Below are 13,823 nucleotides of genomic sequence, written 5' to 3'. Positions count from 1 at the left end.
ATTTTCTGTAGTGATGTGCTTTTATTTCTTTATCTTTTATGTATCTACTATAGATTTTTGACTTCTGCTTGTGCTTTGTGAGACTTATGTAAAACATCTTATAACAGTCTACTTTAAGATGATAACAACTTTGAATGCATACAAAAACTCTACAGTTTTACACTCCCTCATTTGATGTTTCTGATGTCACAATTTACATCTTGTTACATGTGTATCCATTAACAAGATATTGTCGTTATAGTCATTTTAATACTTTTGTCTTTTGTCTTTATATTAGAATTATAAGTGATTTAGCCACCACCATTATAATGAGTATTCTTCAATTAAATATTTTTGTGAACAAAGAGTAAACATGACCAAGTGAACAGATAGGAAGTAGTGCCTTTCCATTGATGTAAAAGATCTGGCTCTCTTGCAGCAACAATAGGAGTATAAATTGGTAAAGCCTTTCTGGAAGACACTTAACTTGGTAGTAGCTTTAAAAAATATATAAATGAGTAGGCCTTTAACTCAGCAATTCCACGTAAAAAACCTGCTTTTAAGCCATACTCTGAAAGATATATGATTAAATAGCCATATTCTGAAAGATATATGATTAAATAGTTCATGGGATGTCTATACATAGACTTTTTACAAAAAATTAACACATATAGCATTTACTAGTGTGTCCAGAACTGGTCTATGTGTTTTACAGATTTTGTCCTTATAATGACGCTTTGTGGTAGATACAGTTACATAAGTGCCATATTATTGATGAGGAAACTGAAACAGAGTTTAACTTGGTCTTAGTCACATAGCTCATAAATGAGAAGTCCAACAGTGGAACTCAGGTTCTGTGGTCTTACTGTTAATGTGCTCCAGTTGTAGTTTTTTGAAGGTTGCATTATGTTTAATGATGTAGATTGGTAAGATTGTGGATGTTTAGGGGGAAAACATCAGAGCTAAGACAAGTGGCACTCAATCTGGATGGCACCTTGCAATACCTGACCATTTGACTTTGTTTACCGGACCATTTGTCTTTAGTCAGCAGGCTTTATGAAGGACCTGATTCCCAAAGGAAAGGCAAGTAATGGTAGGTAGAAGGTTGAGAAGGTCATAAGACTATTCCAGAGAATACCAAGATCAGTTTTTTATTTAATGAATTGTTTTAATGGTGCTTTTGCTTGCTGGCGGCATATGATAAACAAAGCCGAAAGGTTGCAATTCAGTTCAGAGACCCTCTGCCTAATAATTAAATTATTTTTGGAAGTCTGCTATGATTGTGTCTTTCTGGAGGACAGAATTTAAAATGTATTCTGTAAAATATACTAGTTTTATGCACTAGTCCACAATTTGTGGTAGATTGGTATTCAGAAAATCTCAGTGTTGTCAGTTAAAAAGAGTCTAAATTTTTTCTTGGAAAAGTATCCACAAAAATGGTATATGTGGTTGATCCTTAGCCCACTATGAAGATTTTGTATTTTTTTAGTGCCTCATCACCTTCGTTCACCCATTTACAAAGTCTAAAGCAGACTTATCAATAGTCATCATCTTGTGCTCACCACTGGATTGTGAGTTCTTTGAAGCCAAAGAGAATGTCTGGGTGATCTTTGTATTTCTTTCAAGGCCTAGAAGAATATACTCCACACTGTTAGGTGCTCTGGAAAGATTTGTGAAACTGAACTGACATTAATTAAATTTCATGGGTTGCTATTTTATGTTACTTTCTTTCCAGGATCATGTTATATAAAGATAGCAGCTGATAAGTTTGCTGTGTATCTAGGTCATAACCGTTTCCATTTTGTTAAATAGGAACTATCCAAGATTACGATGCCAGTCATATTTAATGAGCCTTTGAGCTTCCTACAGCGACTCACTGAATATATGGAGCATACATACCTCATCCACAAAGCCAGTTCATTTTCTGATCCTGTGGAAAGGATGCAGGTATGTGTCAAGTAAGCACTGATAAAGGGTTAAGTCACTCCCACCCAGCCAATTCTATATCCCAAACACACTGATACAGAATTAGTGTTAAGTCCAACATGAGGTTGGGAAATGTTACTAAAACATAGTTAGCATGTTTGGAGTGTCCTCTGCGTTCCTTCCCACCTGGCATCCTCTAGTCAGAGTATCACCGTAGTGGAAGTACTAATGAAAATTGCAAGAGAAGCAGAGGTGGTTCATAACCAAAACTGGATGCTGGGAGCTATTTCTAAGTCTTCATTTTACAAAGTAGCATTGTGCTGAGGAAAAATTTAACCTTTCAGACTTTCCCAGTATTTCAAGAAGGAATGAATGCATATAAATATGTACATTTATGCTTATGTAAGTATGTAAACATACACTGATATAAGTTAAAACAAAAGATAAGTAACGATAATGTTTTTATTTTCTTTTGAAGAGAAGATATTTATGTATATTTATATATATGAGTGGATCAGATAGAGGCAGAGTTTAGCAGGTACATTATTCTGCTTCAGACAAAGCAAGAGCATTCTAAATGGAACATTTCTGTTCTTTCATTTAAATCAGCTTTTCCCAACTTCGTTAGGCTTCACACCAATCTTAGTTCTGTTTTTCCTCCTCTATCCTAAAAATGTACTTTTTAGAAATTTTAAAGGAATTAAAAGGAATTTTGGACTTAGAGTACTTGTAGCACTTTTAGGATGTTATAAAAAAACACAGTTGAGGATGAAAGAATCTATAAGGAAGAGACTCAGTAATTTTCATTCTGAATATCCACGTTTGCATATTAAGTTGCTAGAACCATATTAAAAATCCTAAGTACTTAGACTCCTCAAAGTAATTTTGTAAATCACTATCTTCAGCAAAATTTCGGTTCCTGAAAGAGTGAGGAGAAAGCAGGGCTATTTTTAACTTCTTCTAATGCTCCTTCCCACAGTGTGTAGCTGCATTTGCTGTATCTGCTGTTGCTTCGCAGTGGGAACGCACTGGGAAGCCTTTTAACCCGCTTCTGGGAGAGACTTATGAATTAGTTCGGTAAGATCTTTCACTCTATTCCAGAGGATATGTATAGCTTTTCAAATGAAAGAGAAAAATATTTTGAGCACAATCAAGAACAATTTCGTATAACTAGAGCAAGTTCACCACTTCGATGTTTGTTGCTATGCTACTTATTATTTTAGAGACAATGCCAAAAATATTGAAACATGTAAAATACACTATGATAAAAAGTAATTACAAGGATCTCAGCATTTTTGATCACATGAGATTAATTATTGTTCTAGTACAGACCATAAGACATTATTGGATTTTTTTAATAACTATATAACATATATTAATATAAATCTATACCGTTGGCATAATGGCAATGAATGCGGCCACATCTGCAGTTCTGTTTGCCTGGTGTAGCTTGCTTCTTGTTTACACATGATCGGGGAATTATTTGGCTTTAGTTTTTCTGAATTTTCCTCTCCTCTGTGCAATTTTTGATCTCATTTATTCCCTTGATGTTTGAAAGCGGACACACTGAACCTTCATCTTAATATAAGTGGAATGTTTTAAATTTGCATGGCTGAAATTATCAATTTGCACAACTCACATTCATATGGGTGTTTTTTATTTTAATATGTTCAAATAGCTAGAATTATAGCAGCATTGGATTTAGTAGTTTGTGTTGCATTTGTACAATTTCTCATATATTAAGTTCTTTATGAGGATGATAAAGAATTATTTACTTCGTTGAACCTGTTTGATGCTTTCATTGCTTTTGACTAAAATGACAGTAATGTACACATTCCATAAGAATTACAGTGTTACTTTTTTTTTTTTTTTTAAGAGATGACCTTGGTTTCAGACTCATCTCTGAGCAAGTCAGCCATCACCCACCCATTAGTGCATTTCATGCTGAAGGATTAAATAATGATTTCATCTTTCATGGCTCAATCTATCCTAAACTGAAGTTCTGGGGGAAGAGTGTAGAAGCAGAACCCAAAGGAACCATTACCTTGGAGCTTCTTGAGTAAGTTGGAATCAAGCTGTTTGTATATACATTTGCACATGGACCTGATCTTGTTTAAAAGCTGGAGATAAAAAACAGATTTTATGAAGTGTCAGTTATTAACCTCTATGTATAAGAACTTGAGAAGCGTGGCAATAGCCATTGTTAATACAGGTAGATTTAAAAAGTTTAACTTGATGTTTGACTGTCATGTTTGGATCTGTTTTAAAACAGAATGGAGTTAATTGCTCCATGGCAGTTCTAATGAAACAAGTTTTCTCTATATTATGGTAATGTTTTGTTGAACCATCTTTCAAAATGAATTCACTTTGAGAAATATTAAGATAACAATTGTATGGCATATCTTAGACATTAAGGAAGTTGGAAGTTCTTTTCCATTAAAAAAAAAAAAAAAAAGGTTAGCCTTAGATTCAAAGGCAGCTTCTATTCTCGTTAAGATAGTTAAAATGCCCATTCTTGCCCGTCTTCCTTCCTGAGTATAACTGAAGACATGGATAGAAGACATAAAGTAACTGTCTGAGGACCCTGAAAAGTAAATAATAGCAGGTCAATTGGGGAGAGAAATAAAATCCTGAAAACCAATATGCAGTGAGTTTCTTGGTCCCTAATATCTCCTGGCTTAGAGTCAGAGCAGCCCAAATCTCAAAACTGGGTAGTAGAGGAAGACATAAAAAGTTCCAAGAGGAACCCTCTCTTTCTGATTAGAGGACCTGGAAAGATACCCTTGTGGGATATAGAGAATTGGGAAAATCCTTTTATTTTCTTCTCCTTGCCTTGCCCCCAAACAAAGTCTAGGGCCCATGAGTATATATCCGCAGTGGCAGTGGCAGCATCAGCCACACAAATACCTAAAACGCAGAAAAGGTCTGTCTTCTTGTCCAGAGGAGCAGGATTAAGGGGCCCCTGTGGTCCAAAGAATGAGAGGAGAATCCCTGTTTTTCTCTCACCTCTTTGCCCCAGAGGAAGACCAAGTTGTGGAAAGTACAAGACAGAGCAGTGAGGCTAAAACTCCAGATTGCCAGCCAATCCCCTGTGGTACCTGAGAGTGTGGGTAAAATCACAGAGAGGTGGAAGTTCAAGAAAAGGATCTTCTAAAGCTGTGTATGAATCCTTAAGCTCATCATTATGCTCATGCATTAAAATGGCCTGAAATGGCACACTAAAGGCTTTGCGATCTGAACTACTGTGTGGACCAGTGCCCAGATCCCCAAATGGCTGTAGCAGGGTGGATCTGAATAGCACTGAAAAGGCTTTGAAAATTAAACTCACCCTAGAATCAGAAGCCGCATAAAGTGGGTCAGGACTTAGGGCGTGAAACTATAATAATTGCCTACTAAAACAAAACAATGATCAATATTCTCCAGAAGTTTTTAAGAGGACCCAGAGTCTTATAATATTCAGATGTTCAGAATATAATCCAAAATAACCTGTAATTACAAGGAAGCAGGCATATCTCAACCCACAGTGGAAAAAACAATCAATAGACTCTAACCCCAAGATGACTCAGATACTGAAATTTGCATCAAGGACTTTAAAGCAGCTATTATAACTATGTTTCATGAAATAAAGATATACATATGGAAAGGCAAATGAAATAGAACAGCCAAAACAATTTAAAAATAAACACACAATTGACAGATTCCCACTTCTCAATTTTAAAACTTAACTCTAAAGCTGTTGTAATTAAGACAGTATGGTATTGGCAAAAGGATAGACACATCCATCAATGGAACGAAGGAGAGATTCTAGTCTAGAAAGGTGTAAAAGCATTTCAGTGAAGGATAGTCCTTCCCGCAAATGGTATGGGAACAATTGGGCATCCGTATGTTAAAAAATGAACCTCACACCTCATAGAAACAGTTCAAAGTAGATCATAGGCTAAAATAAAATGTACAGCTTATAAATCTTCTAAAAGAAAACATAGGAAAATCTTTATGACCTTTGATTGGGTAAAAATATCTTATAGAGATAGAATACCAAAACACAACCCAGAGAAGACAAAATTCATAATTAGATTTTATCAAAATGAAAAACTTCTGCTTCGTGGAAGACACTGTTCAGAGAATGAACAGAGAAGCTACAAATGGGTAAAAATTATTTGAAAAAATCATGTATCCAATGAAGGACTTTTAAACAGAATATATAAAGAACTCTCAAAACTCAACAATAAAAAAACAACAGAATAAGAAATTAAGCAAAAGATGTGAACAGGTGATTCACCAAAAGAGATATATGGATGACAGGTAAGTGCACAAAAAGATGCTCAATAGCATTCGTCATTAGAGAAATACAAAAACTTACAATGAGATATCACTACATATCTATTAGAATGGTGAAAATCAAAATAATTTTTTTAAATGACAGTACCAACTGTTGGCAGAGCAGCTAGACATCTCATATATTGTTGGTGGGAATATAAAATGGTAGAGCCACTCCGGAGAATAGTCGGCAATTTCTTACAAGGTTTACCATATGTTTACCATATAACAGCAATTACATTCTTACGTATCTACTCTAGAGAAATGAAAGCTTATGTTCTCACAAAAACCTGTACACAAATGTTTGTAGTACTATTATTGATGGCCACCAAAAACTGAAAGCATCCCAGGTGTCCTTCAATGAGTGAATGGTTAAACTGTAGTACACCCATTCAGTGGAATACTACTAAGAAATAGGAAAGAACATATTACTGATACATAGAATTTAAAATGCATTATACAGATTGAAGAAGCTAATATCAAAAAGTTACATGTTTATCATCTCATTTACATGACATCATGGAAAAGGCAAAACTATTACAATGGAGAACAGATCAATCATTTTAGGGAGTAGGGATGAGTGGGGGGTTAGATGGGAAGGGCAGCATGAGTGAATTTTTTGGAGGGTGATAGAATTGTTCTATATTCTGATTGTGGTGGTGGTTATACAAATCTATACCTGCGTTAAACTTGTAGAACTGTACACCAACAAAAGTGAATTTTATTGTTTGTAAATTAAAAATTAAAACCATGTATCTAAAGATAAATGTATGAAGATGTAAAAGTTTTTTTTCAAAAATGAAGGAAATGTAAAATTGGAGCCTGTTCACATACTTGACCCTGTGGTAAGCTGGAAGGTACTTCCCTTGGAAAGTGCTAAATGGTAGGCCTTCATTTTTATTTTCTACCTCTAATTTTATTTTTCTATATGTTTTTAACAAACTGTCGAATGCTTCAGATGATTATAAACATAGTTTATTTGGTATTTGGTGGAAGTGTAGAGTTTTTTCCTTAAGCTTTTATATCTTTTTGAGAAACAATAAGGGGGTTGGAATGATACCTGTTTTGCTGTGAGTTAGCACCAATAGATCTGAGTTATCTCCAGCACTCTAATTTGTTATCCTGAGTAATGGCATGTGAGGCAAATGCACTTTTTAAGCAAAATATACTTCTCACTTATTTTTCTGGGTTTTGGTTTTATTTTTTGTTTTTTTTAGACACAATGAAGCATATACATGGACAAATCCTACCTGCTGTGTACATAATATCATTGTGGGTAAACTCTGGATTGAGCAGTACGGCAATGTGGAAATCACGAACCACAAGTAAGACATTTTAGGGTATTTACTTATCTTTCCAATTGTCATCATACAATATTAATGGACTTCATTTTTTGAAAAAAGCTATAGAAGAGCCTGATGATAAATTAAGTATAGACAGTATAAATGTTAAATAAATAGAAGCCATCCATTTAATGAACAGAGTTAGTCGAAGTTTCTGAATAGGGAAGATTGCGTGAACGCTAAGCTTCTCCAGCCTCTGTGACTCTTAATTCCAACCTCAGTTCATTTTGCTTATATTTGTATAGTTTGTGTTCACACAGGAGGAGTCGGAGTGGAAGAACATAAAAGTTATGAAGAGTTGGGTTCAAATTTTACTTTATAATCTTAGACAAGTGTCTTAGTCAGATTGGTCTGCTATAACAGAATACCACAGGCCAGGTTAAACAGCAGAAATTATTTCTCACAGTTCTGGAGGCCCCAGATTTCTCACAAATCTGGGCCCACAGATTTGATGTCCAGCAAGGCCTTCTTCCTGGTTGCAGACCACCACCTTCTTATTGTATCATGTGGCCGAGAAAGAGAGATCATCTCTTGTATCTCTGTTTTTAAGGGCTCTACTTCTGTTCACAAAGGCTCCACTGTCATGACCTAATAATAACATCCAAATGCCATCACATTGGGGCTTATGACTTCAACATCTAAATTTGGGGATGGGGGGACAAACATTCATTCTACAGCAACAAGTCACTTATTCTCTATGAACCTTGCCTACCTTTTCTCTATGGTGAGCCCAGTACTAAATAAGGATTAATCATGATAACTTATGAATAGAGTCTGGCATTTGCTAGAAAATGTGTAAACAGCAACTGTTGCTAAAAAGGTTATCATATCGTTCCTTACTTCTCTCATGTCAAATAGTAATGTGAGCTTCATATCTCCTTCACAGGACTGGGGACAAATGTGTGTTGAATTTTAAGCCATGTGGCCTTTTTGGTAAGGAATTACACAAAGTTGAAGGCTACATTCAAGATAAAAGGTAAAATGTCCATTTTAAATGTTGAACAGTATAGGTGTCATTCACTAAATAAAATGTCAATATTAAAATCTGCCATAATCTAGGAAACAACCATTTTAATATATTGAAAAACTTTCTTCTACAAAGAAAATGAAATATCTATTTCTTTAAAGAATTTGATTCGTAAGCATCTTTATAACAATACACAGTTATAGCAAAACACTGGTTTAATTGTTGGCTAAGCATCAGTTTCTCTTGACAGCAAAAAGAAGCTCTGTGCTCTCTATGGGAAGTGGACTGAATGTTTATACAGTGTCGACCCTGCCACTTTTGATGCTTACAAAAAAAATGATAAGAAAAATACTGAAGAGAAGAAGAACAGCAAACAGGTGAACATTCTGTAAGGTGATATCGAAGGAATCATTGGATTCTTAAATTTGCACTAAATTTTTTTGGAAGTGTCCTATTAATTGGATTACAGTTTGACCCTTTTGTTTGTTTCTTTTTGCTAATGCCTATAATTTTTATCCTAAATCTTTTTTTTCAATTGAGGGACAATTGACATACTTTTTATTCTTTTTAAGAAACGGATAATCTGTCTTGGAAGCGAGTATTTGACATAATTTATATAGAGTACAGGTGTGTTCATGGAGCTTTGAATTCACATAGCATTGGAAAGTTGGAGTTTTCTTCCTTTCTGTTTATATGCATAAGAAGTTATCAGTTGAATATTTAAAATTTCCTCCCAAATTATCTCCTATTTTTCGTGCTTATTAGCTTTTCTCTTGCCCTCTCCCTTATCTCTAAATCACTGAAGTTAGAACACATAGTTAAGGGAGTCATTCCTGGACTGCAAGAACAGTTAATATCCTTATGGAACAGTTAATATCCAGATAGTACTTCCCGCATGTGAGGCACATAGCTTCTTGCTGCAAGGTCCCAGTGAGACTCTCACATTCGGCGGATTCCTGTCTCTTTCCTCCATGCAGGAGAGCTGAGAGCTAAAGAAAGATTGCACCTGTTTGGACAGAATATTTGAGGACTTATCACCTTCCAGAGACTGGTATCATGGTTCAGAGCACAAGCTCTGGGTTAGAATCCCGTTTCCACCATTTATGAGTGGTGCACCCTTAACGCAGATTTGGCACCTCCTTTCTGTCCCAGTGCCTTTATTTATAAGATGGGGATAATTGTGACCTGTTTGTCAAATAAGTTGATAAATGTAAAGGGCTCTGAATAGTGTCTGCTCACACTAAAGACGACTCAAGTCCTTTCTGCTCACATCATGCCCACGGGCTGGCAGTCTGAGCAGCATCTGAGAGCCGCAGGCTCCAAGGCTCACCTCAGACCTTCCAAATTACAGTCTCTAGGGCTTTTAGGGCATTTCTTCTGCATGCAAAGTTTAAGAAGCCCTTATCTTCAAAAACAGAAGATTTTGTTTTTGAGTGGCTTTCTTTAACATCGAGTTAACCATAGTGCTGAGGTGAAAAGAGTTTTATTAAATGACCAGAGCATACTGCTTTTTGGTAGCTTTAGCTTTTTCCTTTCTTTTTATTTCCTTTCATCTCTCTGTGCACAGTTCTGCTTTCCTCTTCATGTCCCATGTTTCCCGGCTGCTTTTCCTGCATTCTGGGAGGTGCACTGACACTTGTGCAGCTGTCAGGAGACTGATGGGGCTGCAGAAGTCCCATCAGGTCCTGGGGGCCCTGACACTAACTCCTTGGCAGCAGCTCCAGCCAGTACAAGGCAGCTTGGCAAACACAACCTCACCAACATATGTGTCATCCACCCTCATTTTCTAGAGATGGGGTTGGGGACAGCAAAGGACTTTGGCGAAATTCCAGAAAATATCCCTCATGCCCCATAAATCCCTGGCCAGTCTTTGTAGAAAAGTGGCCTTACTCCTTGGAGAGAGAAATTGTTCTCACACATTCACTCCTTGTCTAATCTTTCTCCTTCCTGTGTGCATCTGGCTACGGTAGGTTCCGGATGTTCCTGAGCATATTCAGATGCCATGGAAAGTTTGTCCTCATCAATGTCGTCACCTCCTTGCTGCTGTTTTTTAAGCTATGTATTCACTGGAAGTGTCTCATGCAGTAGTTCTAGTCTGACACTGAGAATATTAACCTTCCAAAGGCTTAAAGGCTTTATATATAAACTGTGGTAATAATATATCCTCATAGGTTTATTATGTAAGGACTAAAAATAGAGCTCCTAGCATAACTCTGGCCTATGGGGGTAGCCAAAAAAATAATAATAATGTTTCTTTTTTAGCTTAACACCTATTTAAATTCTTTTTAAATCAGATGCGTTCAGGATCTCTAATTGTTTTTGAGTCATTGATAATTGAGTTAACTGCCCCAAGAATTTAACCTTTCCTTGAAGAAGTTCTAATGTTTCGGTAAATACTAAAATGAGTTGTTCTGTCTTTTAGAAAAACTTTAAGAACATTAAAACACAGGTAAAGAATGATGATGATAATAATGTCCTGAATGCAGATAACACTAAATGATACAACATATCAAGCTCATGAGACTCGTGGCAGGCACTTAAGTCATTCAATCAGTTTTATTGACTCCCTACACTGTGTTAAAAGGTTAAGATATAAGAACAAGAAACTCATGGCGCTCGTGCCCTCATGCAGTTTACATTTTAGTGGTGTGCAGTAAATAAGGTTATTTTCCAATTTGTGAGTATATTCTTTTTAAAACGTTTTAATTTTATTCATATGTTGTTTCTTCCAGATGAGCACATCCGAGGAGTCAGATGAAATGCCGATGCCAGATTCTGAAAGTGTGTTTGTTATCCCCGGAAGTGTTCTCCTGTGGCGAATAGCCCCACGGCCTCCAAATTCTGCTCAGGTGAGACTGGGCTTGCTGAATGTGGCCTCGCTCCTTATATACAGCTCCAGTGGTGCTCCTTCCATGGCATACTTTCCTCATCTGTCCCTCTGCTGGCTTCTGTGTGCAGTTTCCCTTCTCGCTCTGACACCCAGTGCATTCATGCCATCCACCCCTTCTGGTGCCCAGTTGAGGAAGATGTGTTTGGGTGGGACTTCTGGGGGCTTCTTTCTTTAACAATTACCTAGGGGTAATACTGGTTCTCATTAAATATAAAATAATGCAGCCTCTTCTGTTTAAGCCCCCCAGATCCAGCAAGTAATGATTTTAATGAAGGAAATAGAATGTTGATTTTGCTTATAGTTCTACTGTAAGTTGACAGTGATAGAGACTGTTTATTCTGTGAGGGCTGCTGCTTTGAGACTAATACCTATAGGTGGTACAGACTTCAGTGAAAACATTTAGATATATATGGTCTGAGACAGGTGGACCGTCGTTGCCACATAAAAGAAGCGGGGTCAGCGGTCACTGTTGGAGCAAACTTATTCTACTTTCAGGGGTTTTCTTTGTGCATATGCCTTGGTATATGTTAATTTGAACATTTTGCTTCTTTTCAGATGTACAATTTTACTAGCTTTGCAATGGTTTTGAATGAAGTAGACAAGGAAATGGAGAGTGTGATTCCCAAGACAGACTGCAGGTTTCGGCCTGACATCAGAGCCATGGAAAATGGAGAAATTGGTAACTAGCATCTGACGGTGCTACCGGGGAAGAGTGATTTCTTTGGGGATGATGGTTTTTTTTATTACTGGTGATCATTAGCATCATCGGAGTACAAGCATTTTTAGTTTCTCTTAGAAATTTTTAAATTAAAATTCACTTTAAATTTAGTAACTTTTATTTCAGACTTGGAAATCTGAGGTAGATTTATTAGCTTGTATTCATTGTATATCAGTGGTATTGTGTAAATGATGAGGCATATCTTAAATATCAGAGAGGGATTTGAGAAAATAATAGCATTTCATCAATTTTAAGCTTTATTCTCATTATTTTACTGTAGATTTCAGAATTTAAATATTGTAATCTCAAAGAAGAGCTTTGCTTCCCCTTGATTAATTAAAACATGTTTATCTTGCGGTGTTAAATTTCTTCTAATTCAGAGGGTCTCAAAGGTGGGGGCAGTTTTTTCCCCAGGGGATATGTGACAATGTCTGGAGACTTTGGTTGTCACATCTCAGGAGCTTCCAGTGGTGTCTAGAGGCCAGGGGTGAAGCTAAACATCCTACAGTACACAGGACAGCCCCCTACAAGGAATCATCTGGTCCAGTATGTCAGTAGAGCCAAATTTGAGAAACCCTGTTTTAACTGAATACGCTGATACTCTCTCTGAATTATCAGTGAGACAAGGCAACAGTATATTGGAAATTTTTTTTTTGAATTTCTTGTGAATGGAATCTAAAGGAGCTCTGTAAGGCCTAAGAATTTAGAAAAATTCATATTTATTCAGTTTTTCTACCCAATTTTTCATTAAAGCACTTTAACACCATTTTTTGGCCTTAAGAATAAGCAGGTTCTTTTTGGTAAATGCAGATGTTAAAGGCATGGGCTATAGGAAGAGATAACTGGGTCTCGAATGCCAGCTCTGCCTTTTACTAACCTAGGTATGTGTTAAAATTTTAACTTGGTGTTTGACTATGGTGTTTGCATTCTTATAAAATGGAGCTCATTCTAATATATATAGATGGTGCTTCTCCATAAAGTTGTGCTTAGTAGTACTATGCTTGGCAGTCTTTACTTGCAATATAACTTTTCCATTGATGTTCTTACTTTAGATCAAGCCAGTGAAGAAAAAAAACGACTTGAGGAAAAACAAAGAGCAGCCCGCAAAACCAGGTCCAAGTCGGAAGAGGACTGGAAGACAAGGTGCGTGGGTTTTTAGACCCCTTGGCTGAGCCCGTAGGTGGCTGCTGTGTGGGGCAGGGCAGGGCTGTCAGATGTGGTGAACTGCAGAGCAAGGCCTCACGTGAACCCTGCCAAGTTGTTTCCGGGCCTGAGAGAGAAGGTCTTTCCACTGACGAAGTAGTCAAGCTGAGAGAGTTGCATGTGTGACAAAGAAAAGGGAGTATTTAACCTTAATTTGGAAATTAAGGTTAAAATAGTCCACACAGTTATTGAAGGTAAATACCAATTAAGAAAACTATCTTGCTTTTTTATCTAGCAAAACCCTGTCCTTTCCATATATAAGAAGGGAAATGAAATCCAGAACTACAGATTTTGGCACAAAACTAAGTTCAGAGCTATTTGTTTATACATGCAGATAAATTGCAGGGCCATCTGCATGTATATATCATGTATCAAGGATATTTAGGTAGTACCTTTACTCTTTCAAACACAAGGGATATGACATACAATGGAAATGCAGTTTGTATGAAGGAACATTCTGGATTCCATTCAAATAATGGG

The 13,823-nt window shown here is 36.6% G+C and overlaps 1 protein-coding gene across 7 annotated transcripts in view; it reads left to right on the top strand.

Annotated features, from left to right (window-relative positions):
- The window catches only part of OSBPL1A (oxysterol binding protein like 1A), a 178,137-nt gene that overhangs the window by 159,816 nt on the left and 4,498 nt on the right, over positions 1 to 13,823 (top strand). For all 7 annotated transcript variants that reach the window (XM_036229911.1, XM_036229912.1, XM_036229914.1 and 4 more), the window contains 9 exons: positions 1,792 to 1,926; positions 2,885 to 2,982; positions 3,782 to 3,964; positions 7,440 to 7,547; positions 8,452 to 8,541; positions 8,783 to 8,909; positions 11,265 to 11,381; positions 11,978 to 12,101; positions 13,193 to 13,283. In XM_036229911.1, the coding sequence (XP_036085804.1) occupies positions 1,792 to 1,926; positions 2,885 to 2,982; positions 3,782 to 3,964; positions 7,440 to 7,547; positions 8,452 to 8,541; positions 8,783 to 8,909; positions 11,265 to 11,381; positions 11,978 to 12,101; positions 13,193 to 13,283 (1,073 nt within the window). The remainder of the gene's footprint in view (positions 1 to 1,791; positions 1,927 to 2,884; positions 2,983 to 3,781; positions 3,965 to 7,439; positions 7,548 to 8,451; positions 8,542 to 8,782; positions 8,910 to 11,264; positions 11,382 to 11,977; positions 12,102 to 13,192; positions 13,284 to 13,823) is intronic.

The sequence above is a fragment of the Rousettus aegyptiacus genome, unplaced genomic scaffold (genome assembly GCF_014176215.1).
Source record: "Rousettus aegyptiacus isolate mRouAeg1 unplaced genomic scaffold, mRouAeg1.p scaffold_m13_p_12, whole genome shotgun sequence".
In the NCBI taxonomy this organism is placed as follows: Eukaryota; Metazoa; Chordata; class Mammalia; order Chiroptera; family Pteropodidae; genus Rousettus; species Rousettus aegyptiacus.
Note: the sequence above shows the minus strand (reverse complement) of the source record. Positions and strands in the feature narration are given on the sequence as shown.